Genomic DNA, 16,453 nt, shown 5'->3' with positions numbered 1-16,453 from the left:
TGATCCCAACTCATCTGCATAACGGGAAGGATTAAAATGTAGACGGCGATATAGCTCGACAATGCTAGATAGATTGTATTCTTTTATTATAAATGTACTAAAGGAGTCTTAAGATACTCAGATAAAGGCAAATGGATTAGGCCTAGCTGTTTAAACAAGTGTCCTGGATGAGGAACGCCAACAACTGTCAGCTTAAAGCAGCCTTTGGTCCTTACATCCCCCTTTCACTGTTTTATAAGACTATGAATGCACTGATGCCATTCATGCAAATTCTACTCATACAACCATCACATAGAAAATACAGCTTGTAAAACATTTAACACATTTAAGTCTAAACACTGAATGCAGATTTCAGATTAGGTGAATTTACAACTCTCACGTCCAGGTCACACTCACTGATGACATCACTGTGGTTATGGAGTCATGCTATGGCTGGACTTCATGTCAAAACTGAGCTTTTACTTTAAATGATGCATCAATCAAGAAAAACTGAATGACTGTAACCATGGTAGCTGATGAGCTCCTGGTCATTTGCTCCTGAGAAAACCTTCGACTGCAACATTTCAGAGAATGTAAAAATCTCTCTGAAGTGAAGCTGAGGGGGAAAAAAAAAAACCTTAATCTCCTCTCTGAACATTTCACAACATCTGACAACTAGCAAAAACAGTGAAATACACACTGAGGCACTGAGAGTAGGAACCAACGATGGAACACAATATGGTAAAATAATGTATGTGATCAGTTGCTGGAGTATACTGCAACGTGATGAGGAGACAAAGAGCTCAATTGTGCAGAATGAAGCACAACTGTGCAGCAGCTGATCCAGTCTGTTTCTTTGGATCAACTGCTGCCAGCAGAGTTAATTGAGAGATATGAGCTCAGTCATCATGAAAATGTGTAGAATTTTAAAACATTAAAGCAGTTCTCTCTCTCTCCTGCCATAATGTACTCATCATGTGTGTGCCTACATTAGATAGTAACCCGGGACGTCAGCCTCCTGTCAATCCGGATGAGCTGCAGCTGATAGAGCATGAAGGCCAGGATTTAGTGACCGCACCACTACAACACATACATAAAGCATGAGCTTATCTGGAGGAGCAGATGTGGCCTAATGTGTTTCACAGTGATGATGTGTGCAGTGTGTATATCAGGGTGTTGGGCTTTAGTTGTTACGTAGAGTTGTGGAAGAGAGACTGTCTACTGGCGTGGAGGCTACATTTCCCAAAAATTTTACTCCGGTAATGTCTACCTCTACCCGTGCGTGCCGGCTCATACACCATAAACGCCTGCAGAGAGTGGTGAAGACTGCGTCCAACATCACCAGGACTCCCCTGCCCTCTCTGCAGAGCATCTACAGACACAGAGTCCACCGGAGGGCTGCCTCCATCATCAAGGACTCCACCCACCCCCAACACAACCTGTTCACTCTCCTCCCCTCAGGCCGGAGGTACAGGAGTCTGACATGCAGGACGTCCAGACTCAGAAACTCCTTCTTTCCCTCCGCCATCAGGCTCCTTAACAGCCAATAGGAGTCACAACTACCTCTAATCTGCACATTGACTGTACTTTATGTTAAGTTGCACATTTTGTAAATATATTTATATGTTAAGCAATAGCAGTTTATTTAGCAATAGTAGTTTATATTCATATGTTTTTATATTTTATTCTATCCTCTTCTTTTTTTACTCTTTGGCATTCAGTGTGGATGGCAAAGTAAGATTTTCATTGTACAGGGAAACCTGTTTCTGCACTGTACACTTGACAATAAACGCTTTGAATCTTTGAATCTTTGTGGCGTCCACACAGACAGTGTAGCTGCTGCGGTGATGCTGTGATGCTGTGATGTCCATCAAATAAAAGCCTTGTATCCTATTCTAGAGGAAAAGACACTGAACCTGTAATGAAAGATGTATAATGTTGCTAGTATGATGTCAATATGACTATCACAGATCATTTTTACTGTCGATTTTTGTCGTAAACCGCACATGTTGCGGGAAAAACAGGAGAGCCTTAAACTCTGCAGATGGGCTAAACCTGAGCCACGCTGCTCACGTGGGTTGTGCGGCTGCTTTAACATGTTAACATGGACGCAGAGAAAAAAAAAAACAGCAGATTACGCGATGCACACGCTCTGCTCAGGTAGGCAGTGTGTTCCCAGCGTTACTGTTGGTGGGAGAAATGATGGTGTTCAAATTTTGTACATAACCCTTTAACGCCAAGTGAATCATATTTGATGCATACATCTCTACATCATCAGCGTGATATTTTATTTTTATTTTATCTGTGCTTTATATGTTTTGTTTGTTTAAGATAAACAAACATGCCGGATGTAGCAAAAATTATACAAATTAAAACTTTTTAAACTTTTCTTTTTTGTTATTTGTCAGAAGGTTTAATAAACACTCCAGTTTATTTCATGGTTCAGGCATTAAAGGGATAAAGTTATGTGATGTGCAGTTGAAACAGTCCCAAGATTGTTATGGAGCTCTCTGCAGAAGTCAGCAACACAAAAGACGTGTGGAACAAAATATCTAGTTCTTTGATAAAAGGGCAAAAGTCTGGATGTGAAATGTAATGTGTTTTGTTGGATGTGTATGGAATGCTGGATGCTGCTTCAGGGCAGCTGAACAGGGTGTAAGCTTGTCACATGTTAGCATCAGTCGCCTATTCACGCATGCAGGAGACACAGAGCAACACTGGCTTTCACTTGGAGTTGTGTTTGTATCTCCAATAGTGATGAAAGATGAAAACAGCTGCCTGCTGCTGCCAGAATTAAGGTTCTAATTCTCACTTTACACATTAGAACAGACACTCCCCCAACTTAGTAACTGTATTTTGCATGAAAAGTTTACCTTTAGGAGAATGAACGGAGGCTGAATAAGTTTTTCCATCATCCTGTTCTCCTCTTCTGCCTCCTGCCATTGCCAGGCTCTCAGCAGTGCACTGTAAGAATGTTCCCGGTGGAGGCTGCCCATCCTCTCAGCAGTGGCCTAATTTGTTGCTGTTTAATATCCTAAAATCTCAAAATGAATGTGATCTTTCTGTGGTGATGAGAGCTGTAGTCCCCGCTTCAAAAGGACACACTCTTCCAAATTGTATCATGCTGCAAGCAAATGTAATGTACTCTGTAGTGTGGACATGTTCACTCACACACACACACACTGAGGGTTAGAAACCTATCCAAGGCTTGCAGTCCCGTTCAGTAAGTGTGGGCTCGTAAAGGCGATGGTGCAGCTGAGGACAAAGCTCTTGTCTCTGCTCCAGTTGCAGATGCAGCAAATCCCCTCCAGCGCTGCAGAGAACACAGCACACATCTCTCTCTCCACCTCTGCTCTTGCTTACTTTCTCTGTTATTCTCCAGTTTCTATTTTAGAATTCGTGTCTGACCTCGCTTTCCTTCTGTCTCTCATGGGTGTGTGCCCTCTTCCTTGCCATTCTCATTGTTTTCCTGTCTCCTTGAATTAGTTCTCCTTTACTAATTTGATTTCTGTCATCATCACACTTCTGATTGAACAATTAGTCACGTATTGTCTCCACATTATCCTAAAGGACCATCATTGTACAACAAGGACTTTCCACCACTTAGTGACATTTGAACAGAGCACGCTAATTGGCCAAGAACAAGGTGGTAAATGAAAAACAAAAAGCCTCCTAAATGTGTTGGCAGCAGACCAGGGCAGTACCAAACAGTGTGGCTCAGGTCCCACTGACACTGATACCAGTGCAAGAGTTCAGAATTATGCTGTGTGGTGACAAACTAACCTGAAGTTATTCTGCTTGGCCCTAAACACCTTAGAGACACATTTTCTAACAATATAATTACTCTGGATGGCTTTACTCTGCCTTCCAGCACCACAGTAACCTTTAACTCCCACATAAAACATATTTACATAATATTGTTAAAATCAGGTCCATCTTGTCTTTAGATGATGCAGAAAAACTAGTTCATGCATTTGTTACTTCCAGGTTGGATCATTAAAACTCCTTATTATCAGGCTGCTCCAATAAGTCGTTAAAGACTCTCCAGCTGGTCCAGAACGCTGCTGCTCCTGTTCTGACCAGAACTAAGAGAAGAGACCACATTTCTCCTGTACTGGCTTCTCTTCAGTGGCTTCCAGTAAAATCTAGAATAGAGTTTAAAATCCTTCTCCTCACCTACAAGGCTCTTAATGTTCAGGCCCCATCATATCTTAAAGATCTTATAGTACCGTACTACCCCACTAGAGCACTGAGCTCCCAGACTGCAGGTCTACTGGTGGTTCCTAAAGTCCTCTACAGTAGTGATGGAGCCAGAGCTTTCAGCCATCAGGCTCCTCTCCTGTGGAACCTCCTTCCAGTTTGGGTTCAGGGGGCAGACACCCTCTCTACATTTAAGAGTAGACTAAAAACCTTCCTTTTGATAAAGCCTATAGTTTAGGACTGGATCAGGCCTTAGACCAGCCCCTATTTGTGCTGCTATAGGCTTAGACTGCCGGGGGACTCCCATGATGCACTGGGCTCTTCTCTCCTCCTCTTCCTCTCCATCCTTATTACTAACTTGGTATCTTCCCCGGAGCCTTTCTGTGCTTTTCTCATCCCTCTGGTTCCTGTGGATCCAGGTCCTGGTTCTCCTGCTGTGGTTCTCTGGTTCCTGTGGATCCAGGTCCTGGTTCTCCTGCTGTGGTTCTCAGGTTCCTGTGGATCCAGGTCCTGGTTCTCCTGCTATGGTTCTCTGGTTCCTGTGGGTCCTGGTCCTGGTTCTCCTGCTATGGTTCTCTGGTTCCTGTGGGTCCTGGTCCTGGTTCTCCTGCTGTGGTTTTCTGGCTTCATGAATCACTGCTGAGGATCATCAGCCACCGACACTTTTTACTGATATTAGTCCTGTTATTATTATTCAGATATTAACTATTGTTATTTATCCACTGTTACCATATTGCTAACTATTAGTCACATTCCTACTGTCAGTACTATAGTTTTTATCATGGCTGTTGTTTGTTGTGGGATGTGGGGATTCTTGAATCCTTAATTTTGAATTCTTGAATCGTTGGGTCTCTTAATTAAAGGTCTAAAAAGACCAATTGATTGATTAATGGAATGAAGCCGATCCATATCTGACTCTCTCTGTAGTGGACTCTACTGTGTTTTGTCACCTCAGCCCACTGGTGTGGCAGCACCAGCCTCCTTTACAGCAGCTGGGCTCCACACTGCACATGGATGTATATATATGTGAATGTGAAAATTGCTGGAGCACTGATGCAAGTGACCAGCGAGGGTATCACATCATGTTACTTTAAGGAGTCGCATTCTCAACTGTTACATAACAAACCAATAATTTAAGTGGATCAACTTCAGCTTGTTTGAAAGCAGGGCCTTAAGAATTTGGATCAAGTATCTCATGAAAAATAATGAGTGTCAGATTTAGAGGCTGCAGTGGTTCTTTTCCGTGTGTCGGATACATATTTAATCTCATTTAGCTAAATAACAGTCAGTGTCAGGTCAGACTCAGATAACCACTATCAAAGGACTCGGACTAGGACATGTTGGAGCATTGATGGGAACTGTGTGAACTAACGAGGTGAAAGCTGCGCACATACACACAACAGCAGTGTGTCTAGAAAGTGATAAGTCTGCTGTCTAGTGGGAACTCCATCTCATTCCATGTCTAAGTACAAGTTAAAAAAAAAAGGGTGAAGGGTTAAAATCATATGTTACATAACAATGTCTTACCGCATTTTGTGATTTGTTCACATGCCTTTTCTAAAGCACTCCAGGAGACTTCCTGAAGGGTCCAGGCTCAACAAAAATGCTGCACTCATGGTGTCCATTGTTGAAAGATGGACTCAGAAGGTGCCGTGGTGCTAAAATAATCGTCACCCATTCTGATGGAAATGTCTGTGGTGCGTGCAATAGCACATGCAGTTGCTCTCAAAGTTATTCAACCACCATTGCAAATTAGGTGTATTGGCAACAATTTCTCTCTAACATGTTAGCTCTGTTGGTCTTAAAAGTCAAAATCCTATTTTTGACATTTTGTCAGGAACCACCGAGCCAGTCGTCCCAAAGCTCAGTCAGGATCATCCTCAGACTTCACTGATCATGCTGTAAGCTGAGAAATGTTTGTACGTCGCTCCATTTCAATTATACAAGCCCACATGTTCAACAGAGTGCAGAGTGATGAGCACTCTGAATTACCTATCCATCCATCCATCCATCCATCTATACTGCTTATCGTTAAGGGAGCCAATCTCAACTCACACTGAATTATTTCAAACATCCAAAATGCTCACAAGTTGGTTGGACCCTAATCACTGCTGCCTGTGCTATATGTATCATTGCCATCACTGTTGTTGTTTATTTGGTGTACTGCTGACTAAGTTATTAACAATCAACATTCAGTTGTACTATATATTTTCATTTATTGGATTTCAAATATCAACTGTCAAAACTACTAGCAAAACTATTCAAACTGTCCAAATACTTAAAAAAAACAAATGCCAGTATCAGTCATTCATTAAGATAGGTGGTACTGGACACAGTTAATCTCTGTCAGCCAGTATCTCACAGAGAGCAGCCTGTTGGTTTCCTCACTGTGCTGCTGCTAGATTACAGGAGCCACTCTTTTAAAAAATGACAACTATCATGACAATTAAAACACTACCCCCCCACTACAGCCCTGATTAGCCATTTAGAAGTAGCAAGCAAGGATGGAAATGGCTACAGAACAACTCAGTGGTCATGACGCCCGTGTGGTTTTCCATCTCTATGTGGTGGTTTTAAAGGTACCACAGGGTGCACATGGTGAACACAGCTGTCAGGAGGGTTGGACTGTGCAGAGGAACCGATGATCAGCTTCTGTACTTCTATCAAAGCAGTTTAGAAAATGGCTTTGAGACATTCTGTTGTTACTGCTTCAGTTAATCTTAATCAAACCTGCTGTTGTGTTGGTGGCTGAAGCTCAGATAAGGGAACAATTCTCAACGCAACATGCATACTGGGGTCAACCTGAAAAATATGTGTCTGTGCTGGATGATTTAAAATACAATTTCAGAACATCAGTCCAAGTGAATGGTGGCATTGGCAACAAACCCACAAATATCACCAACTCAGCAGTTCTCAACTCTAAAGAGAGTTTCTTTGAGCCCCTTCTTTTGGTTTTATGACTACTACAACTATTTGCTGTCTTGGTTCAGTCTCACTGACTCAATCGATCTGGCTTCCAGCTGCAGCAGCAGCTGTTTTCAGTGCAAAAGCTCTGATAAACCCTGTGAACACAACCTGCCCAGCAGCAGACAGCAGACAGACTCAGGCAGACAGCAGCTGGTGAACACTGAAGCATTTAGCAGCTAAAGAGGCAGATATTTCTCTGAGGAGGTGGTGGAGACCATAACAGAACCAAAGGAGAGAGAATATTGGACTCCATTCATCAGGTGGACACAAAAACAGCTCCAAATGAATGCTAATGTTACTCTGCTGGATGTCACAGCTCATAATAAGTCACAACCCAATAAAAAACATTATAATTTGGACTCCAACTGACTCTGGTCCTCAGTCAGCTCTCGAGTGTTCATTAACGTGGTGTCAACAAGCTCCAAGAATGTTACTGAATGAGGAAATAATGTATCCACTGGATATTCTCTGGCACCAGAGTGAACGAGCGCAGCAGAGTCGCAGACTTCAGTGTGGCCCTCCATCACCACATCTTGAGCTTGTCTGACGCAGCTAAAGCTGCCTGCATTGATTGCTCTGTCACTGAAATGTATGTTGGCCTGATTCATGTATGTGAGGTTGCTAGGGGACTTGTGATGCACCCACAAAGCCTGTGTGTTTTTCTAAGACGGGATTTATGTCCTTTGGCATTTTACAACGTGGCTATGCTTGTGTGTGTGTGTGTGTGTGTGTGTGTGTGTGTGTTTTCCCCCGTCCTATCTTTGTCATCGGTGGTGACATTAATGCTGGATGAGCCATTGTTTGATAAGTCCGTGCTCAGTCTAGATGGTCATGAGCTTGATTATGTGAGTGGAGGTTTTAGCATGAAAATGATTTTGCATTTTTAATAGCATGACAATCCTGGCTCATGGGGTAGGAGTGGTAGAAATACCAAACAGAGATAACTAATCATAGAAATGGTTATTCATATGTGACTGATACGCTCCTTTACTGAAAGAGGGTAGACTTCTCACACACCCAGGGACTGAGGTATTGACTTATTGGTTTGCTAATAGCGGAGGCTGATATGAGTCTTTTATTAAACCCAGCATATAAATGCATGCGTGTCATCCAACTACAATATGAAGGAATATTTAAGCAGCTTTGATTGCTTCGTGGCCTCTAAAGGCTGCAGTGATCTCGGCCCCACCCTGCCTCAAAGAGCTGATAAACCTCTGAAAGAATCTCATTAGAACGGAGAGTATCTCATGTCAGTCTAAAACCAGTTTCCCAGTTTTAAAGATATTCTCTGGTGAGTAGTAACATACTTGCATAAAGGCAGGGCACTTTGAGAGACAGCTGCTTTTTCTGTTACAGTTTGTGCTTGTGTTAGATGTTGGCAGGAAATGGGGGGGGTGAGATGTAATATTGATCCTTGCCTGGACTTAAACCAGGGGCAATGCTCTTCATGGTCGTAACCCCTGAGTAACTGGGACACAGATTTTAAAAAATACAGTCAAAACTCTGTCCTATATTCCTTTGTTGGACAGACAAAAGAAAGAATGTAAAATTAATTTTCAAGCGCTACAAACACAAGCAGTTCAGCTTGTTAAAACATTGCGAAGAATAAATCATCAGCTGCTATTGTAATGCTAAATGAGCCGCTCGCTAGTTTTCACACTATCTCAGTTATTTCTTCACTATTTTTTAAAATGTGGCACATTTTCAGTCTAATGACATCAAATCAGTGTTCCTCAGTGAACTTAATAAATAAGAACTGTGACTGCTTTAGTCCTCTGCACATTCCAGCATTCAATGTGCACAGTCAGACCCACAACACACAAAGTCACATGCTCTTCTGGGAACATTTCCCTGGAGCATTTATGTTATATGTAGGTTAGACCGCTGTTACCTACCAATACTGCATGATACCATCTTCGTTATCTCTCCCCCTCACCTTAGTATCGGCTCACACCTCACCTCCACCCATTCCTGTGACTGTGCCACAGTATATTATTCATTAGCTTAGCACATGGCAGCTGGCAAATGGCAACAAGCAAGCCAGAGGTGCTATTGGTGCTAATTGCTCTGGATAGATAATGAGAGTCATTGCAAAGAGAACCATCCGTTAGGTGTGGGGGGGTATTTACATACATTATACACACACACACACAAAGAACACAAGGAGATATCTTGATGTATCCATGCGAGCTGACTACATATCCACTCCAGACATTAACATGCTTGTGTAGGACAGCAGGACATTCACTTTCAGAAAGTATTGAGGGAATTTATCTTAGAATGCAAGTTAGACAATGACTGGTTTTCTGTATTATTGTAATTTATTCAATCATTCATAGGTTCCCAACCCGGTAGACTTGTTTCAGTTTAAGTTTAATTTAAAGTTCAGCAATGTTGTCGCACAATGCTATGTTTTTTTCTACGTGTTTTCTTTGGGGTTTTTTCAGAGCGGTATATGAAGAGGGGTTTCACACAGATAAGTGCTTTATTTGAGGTATACTGACCCCTTTTGACTGGAATCATAACTGTACAAAGACACAGGTACATATCTGTGTGGATGCACGCAGAGAAAGGTGTTATGGGTAACCATAAGTGACGCCGGCTTCCCGAAGAGCCGCATCTTCTAAATCACGGGTGGGTTACATGCACCTACTTGATCAGTCTGATTGGTTGATTCAGGTTGAGGTTGGTAGGAAAGTTAGAAGTAGTTTGAACCAGTGTATGTTCACATATACATCCAGCCAAGAGTGACTTTTCCTTCTCAGCTCCTAATTATTTAGTATTTTACTGGAAAAAATATAAAAATTGTAGAAAAGCTTGACTTAACACACACACACAGGAGTCCGGAGCTTATATCCCAGCATGCACTGGTGAGAGGTGGTGTAGCTGGACCGGTTGGCAGTCAATCACAGAACTATCAAATACAGACAGACCATGTTCACTATTTCATGAACACCTACAGGTAACTTTCTTTTCATGCAGCCGTCTCGTGAACAAAACCTCCACCAAAACATTCTTCTCTTCTTTCCATCTTTTACACATTTTAACACAATCCCGTGCTGCTGTGTCGTAATCAACCACTGCTGGAATTGGAATGGTTTCCAGAAAGCCTCTTCCCCTCACAGCAAAGCTCAAGCAGTGAGGAAATGAGCTCATTATCTGCGGACCTCTTCACTTTGACTAAACACAGGAGACACAGAGATGAATGGAAGGCATCCCTCAAGAAATCAGCTTTCCATTACGAGGAGGCTGATGCCAAGCAATGACTTAATTAATGCTCCGTCTGTCTTTTGTGGAAAATTATGTTTCTGAAGAAAGCAAATTGTCTAATTGGGAAACTGGATTTCAAAGGGAGGGAGCAGCACTGCCCCCCTGTGGTACTGTAGAGAGGAGAGACACCACATAGCATGTTCCACTTAGAAATGTCGTAACACCCTCCCCATGGTGTAGGTGTAAGGTCATTTAAGGCTAAATGAGGAGGGCAATATTGAAAATGAAAAAATACTAATAACATCACAACATTTTTTTTTTCTTCAGTCAACAGGAGGAAATTGTCCAATTGTTGGGAACTATTTTCAGCGGTGGATTATCCACATGTGAGGCTTTAGTCAGTGTTCATGTGTTGTGCTCAGTGATGTGTTTGTGACAAACATGGAGCTCACAGAGGAAAAAACATACACATGAGGCTTTGAGAAGCAAACTATACTTGTTAGTAGAATACATTGAATTAGGAATATTTGGCCATGCCATCACTTTCAGCTAAATTAAACAGAAAAGCAGAAAATGTAGAGCATGTTTGAGAACCACAGCTCCTCGTGATTAATGTTTACCATCCTAATGAGAGGCGCAGTGAGCACGGAAACAGACAACTGTGCAAATGAAGCTCCATGTTCTACATCTAATAATGTGACTATAGATGAAAGACATGGTGTTTTCCCAGCTCAAGTTAATGATCATCATAAGACCACCATGAACACACATACAGTATCTGCATTACTTTGATAAATATTGCAGGAGTGGATTTACCCTGCGCTGCATCCTTGTCTGCATGATCATCCCAAAATAAATCACAGATATTAACGTGGTTTCTTTGTGGAGGCAATTTGGAGATCATATTGTAGCCGAGCAATAAAATCCTCAGATGCTGAGATGTTTCATAGTGCCTCCTATAATATCAGAAAAGCCAATACTGTGAATTACGTTTGTTCCAGGAACACAAGGAAGAGTAAAGAAAGCTCCCTTCACCCGTTCATTTCAATGTCAGCGCTATACATACATGACTTTCATTAGTCTGCGTCAACAGTCTCGTGGATTTTGTTCATTTGATTTCCAGGCACACACACTCTGCACACAGCGCTATGATTGACATCCCTCCGTCCACCCTGGGGCCGGGAGCAGATGGTCTGTAATTGCATCTGAAGGCAGCATCAGTCTACAGCTGAGACTGAACTGGAGGCGTCGGGCTTCATGTAAACACGGCACCTGCAGCATCCCCTCCATCCCTCATTCACACAATCGTTCCCTCCATCTGTCCGGAAGTGTTTTCTGGCTGCTTCACATTTTTCCCCGGTTTAGGACTTCCACGCTTGAGTAAGTGACTTCGGGGCCAAAGGGGCCGATGGCCTGGGGCCACACACTCGGTGGGGGCCCCTCCTGAGCTAACTTGGACACTGGATGTCTCTCCCTCAGTAGTGTAACTTAGTTTGACTATTGGGCAGCTGAATGCTGCATGAGACTGCTATGTTTTTTTAATTTAGCTAGGCAGGCAGAAGCGAGAGAGAGTAAGAAAAGTGTAACTGTATCCTGTGCTCGTCTCACATCTTCCTTCTCGCCATGCTCATCCTTTCAACACTACAGTTTAATGTTACTGCCAGCAATACTAGCCTGACAGTGGCTAAGGTTAGCACTGATCAAACCCCTTGAAAGTCATGAAAGGCATTAAAACACACCACAGGAGGACAACTAGCAGCAAGTGGGAAGCACATGCATGAGAAGTGATGCGATGGAGGACAGTTGCCCAGCAGCAGCAGCCGCAGCCCACTGTGTGCTTTCATGCACGGATAAGGTCCAACTAAACACTCCCAAAGGCAAAGTGGTTGGCAAGTTTGGACCAATCACTGCATATAAAGATAGACAACACAACACATCTGTGCTTCCTCCTACTGTACAAACAGGAAGCCGTTATATCCGGGTGGATATGGCTGCTGCCTTCTTGTGCTGGCGACAGTCTGTGCAGCCGTGATCACAGACTCAAAATACACTCGTCAGACCCATTTACAGGTTCACAGTCATGACCTTTCACCCCTGTTTTATAGCATCAAATTAAAACTAGTTAAAAACCAAACTGACCAGATAAATGAGCAGACAGCAGCATGATTGATATGAAGAACTTAAAATGACAGAAACCATCTCTAGGAAAATTTTGTTTGACGTGTGTTTTTGATGTTCTGGCTTTACTTTTGGTCGTGTCGTCTATCTTTATATACAGTTTATGGTTTGGACCATTAAGGAGAGTTTTAAAAAGGGACCATGATTGTTCACCTGATGTTGGATTCTTTTGTTCAATGGACTATGTTAAACTGCGGCAGGCTGAGCAGGAGCAAGAAGCGTGACATCTATGATTAGTATAATCATTAACTCAAATGTGGGGATGAAGAAACCAGGGTCTCACTAACACCTGGACAACAATCTGTCTCATCCACCGACACCTATATAATGAGACTATTACTCTACTACTCCAGCAAATAATGCTAGCTAAATTATCCAGTCCAGAGATAAAGAATATTACACTAGAGGGTATGCTTTACCCCCAGTCCACCACCAAAGAAGAAAACCTCAGCAGACAGAGACGCATTGATCAGTAGTCATGTTTGTGTGAATCACACATCTGAAACACCTCAAACTTCAAAAGAGAAAAAGAGATTGTGTCAAAACTATGTCAGTGAAAGTAGAAATTAGAAAAATCTAATTTTCTAGGTATTTGTACAAAATGTAAATCTGGGATTTGTAATTATGACTATTTGCATAAATCATTGCACATTCATTCAAATGTCAATTTAAAAGACACAAGTTGACTCCTTTATCAGTATTAATAGTTATGAGACCAATCTTTCTCCTCGGGTGTGCAGCTAAACTAATTTGTATATAAAAAATATAGCAGAGCTTATTGTAACTACATCAAGAGCCCAGTTTCTCAGGATTTATTCAGGATCCTGAGCAACAAAATCAAATGATAGAGAAAGTTGAGACAGTCCAGAGCTGCTTCAGTCTTTGCTCTTCTGGTTGTGCATCAGTCCCCATCAATACCTATTTGAGCCAATTGTGTTTGACACAGCAGGAGAACAAACGACTTACCAATTATTGGCCAGACATCGACTTTAAGTACTGGATTCAGCTTGACCCCTCTTCCATCTGTGACAACAACCATTACGACTAAAACATAGACTTCCTGTCACAACAACAGCATAACTCTGCACTGCATGTATTTTGAGCCAATCAAATCTGTCCCTGCAGCAAGGCCCTCAGTTTCCATCTAGCGTTAGGTGTAATCACCAAGCACGTGCCCAGAGGAATAAGTATAAGTTATATCAGAGCACATGACCGGTCATAGAACAGTGGGTCATCACTTGTCATAAATGGTTTGTACTCGTAAAGCATCTTTCTAGCCTTTAAACTTGAAAGGTGGACAACCTGCTCCACCTCTGAGCCACAGCTGCTGAAAAGATGCTACAAAGCGAAGTGCCTCGGAGATCATATCAGCTATTTTGTTTCAGCTTCCACTGCGGCAGGATTTTGCACCAAACTCTGCAGCTGAATGACACGGAATTTCTTTTTCAGCCATTCAGACAAATTAAGTCAACCTACTGCAGCAGCTCTCTGTCTGCACAGCAAGAAAAGAGTCTGTGCAGAGATGCTGCTGCTGACCTTGACCTTTGCCACGCTTTAATTATTTCTGCAGTATTCATCTCAGTACCATGAAATATGCTTTTGCTTGTAGTAACACAGACTTTTGCTATGTAAAATGTTCAGGGGCTGTGGGCTTTTTGGGAACTTGGTACCAGTGTCAAAATAAAAGCCCATTTGAATCTCATCTGTAACTACATGCAAGTCCCAGTTTTAAAAGGTGACAATTAAAGCCCTGGTCACACCACAAAGAAGTCCGTTGACACATCCTTGTAAAATAGAAGGTGCTGTAAGCTCGGTAATGTAGTGACTACTAACAGGACTAGTTAGTGAACCCCTTTAGCTGGTGACTTAATTAAGCCATCACTCGTCAGTTACAGTAGGTCACCAAAACAGCTGGACTTATTCCATTTATAAGAGTGGATCCAGTGGTTCCATTCACAGCAACAGTGTTTTAGTGCTGGTGTGACTGAGCCCTAAGAAGACATGTGCACAGATAACACGCTCTGAAGAGATACAGAAAGTGTTTGCGGTAAAGGAACCCATATTCTCGGTTTTCTGTAGTTAAATCTGAACCTTCAACATAATGTCAGGATAAACAATATAATTAATTTAATCAAGAATATCAGCTTATTATTTAATCAAGAATATCAGCTTATTTCAGCTAATTATTTAGTTGGGAATATTGAATATGCTGTTTCTTCAGAGCCATCAATTTACAAAGCCAATTACATTGAGCATCTCCATTTGTTGACATGACAGCACACAGTCACATGTGACCTGTGTGTTTATACATCAGATTACCACATTTATCACACTTCAACACAACAGAATAAATGATCCATAAACACTTAAATGTATTGTGGTTTTTTTAAAGAGATTATTTAAAATGATGTGTTTCACTCTAACCAGCAGGGGGTGCTGCAGCATCCCCCTTCCCGTGCTAATGTTACACCCCTTCTGCCCATTGCAGTCAACCCATGAACTGTGGCACAGACACTCACTGCACTCATTCATACACATTTCAAAGCTGCAGTCTGCATTAGAATCTTCAACAGTCCTCTCTGAAACATGTGCTGGTTCTGACCCATGACTTGCACCAATGGACAATGAGGGAAACAGTAGTTCAACTGATCAGGCATCAGACAAACTCTACACCAGCACGTTATACTACTGTAGGTACTGTATGTGTTACATTGCTTGCATATGCTCTTCCTGCACCTTCCTGCTGTCCAAGATCTCTACCATCCATCAGACTGAAATAAAGGCAAGCAAACTACGTATTGCAAACCAATAATATACATGAAATTAAACGGCACAAGACAGCAGAGACGAGAGACAACGCAGCACAACATGAGATCTGACACATTCACACTTAAGGGCCAATGCATGGCACGTTTGTCATTCTTCATTAATGAGACACGCACTTATCAGCTGGCATAGGCTTCTTGCAGGTCAGAGGAAATCACTTACCGACGTTGATGACGTTGGCGGACAGGAAGTGGCTGCAGGGAAGGCTGGCAGTGCTCACGAAGGAGTCGCCATCTGTGGTCACGGTAGTCCTCGACCTCAGCGACGGGTTGGGGGAATCCGTCACCATGGCCATTCTAGCTGCCACAGACTCCATGACTGCTGATGGATGATGGACAAGTGTGGGCGATCACACGGTGTTCTCAGAGTTTCAGCCTGTCAGTGTCTTTAGAAGTGTGATACAATCTCACTGATTAAAAGTAACCACAAAAGGCGTCAAGAAAAAGTGTGTCTCATTGTCAGGAATGATTCCATGTAATCACTAGAAGAAGCGGCGTTTGATGATGAAAGACCAAATGCAGCCTGAGAGGTTCCTCAGACTGATGTTAGTTCGTAGTGAAAAGTTGGATTGCAGTGAATGACTGCTATCTAACACCGTCACAGCTGTCAGACCAATTAAAAATCAAATATCTGCAAAGCAACACATTTAAAAACAACAATCCAGTCCGATATTCAGCAGTGATGTGAATGAGAGAAGGCAGTCTTTGATGACTCAGACACCGTCCACAGAGGATTCCTCAATTTACGCATTTAGCCTCAGAATTAGCCCTGAGAAGCTGCAGGAGCCAAAGCAGCATTCAGTCTTTTCTCTGTGAAGAGCAGGTTATTATGGCAGACGTCTGTCGGCGGCCATCACTCAGAAAAACTTCTGGTCCAAACCGTCATCACAGGAAAGTCATCGGCCACAGTCACCTGCAGAGGGGAGACAGACAGAGAACATGAGTATGTGACGAAGAAAGCAGTGTGTTTAACAACAGGAAAAACACACAGCACAAGGACTGATGGCTCTCTTAAACCCTTAGTGTTAGCTCTAACCCCTAACCCTACTCTATGACGTAGCAGAAGATGGGTACAGTCAGAGTTTGAATCAAGC

At 42.5% G+C, this 16,453-nt stretch overlaps 1 protein-coding gene across 1 annotated transcript in view; it reads right to left on the bottom strand.

Annotated features, from left to right (window-relative positions):
• plch2a (phospholipase C, eta 2a) overlaps positions 1 to 15,676 on the bottom strand; it is a 136,518-nt gene extending 120,842 nt beyond the window's left edge. The window contains exon 1 of the mRNA XM_070839161.1: positions 15,523 to 15,676. Coding sequence (XP_070695262.1) covers positions 15,523 to 15,676 — 154 coding nt within the window. The remainder of the gene's footprint in view (positions 1 to 15,522) is intronic.
• Positions 15,677 to 16,453: the final 777 nt, after the last annotated feature.

Source organism: Pempheris klunzingeri, chromosome 11 (assembly GCF_042242105.1).
Source record: "Pempheris klunzingeri isolate RE-2024b chromosome 11, fPemKlu1.hap1, whole genome shotgun sequence".
Lineage (NCBI taxonomy): Eukaryota > Metazoa > Chordata > Actinopteri > Acropomatiformes > Pempheridae > Pempheris > Pempheris klunzingeri.
This window is presented reverse-complemented; position numbering and strand designations above follow the sequence as displayed.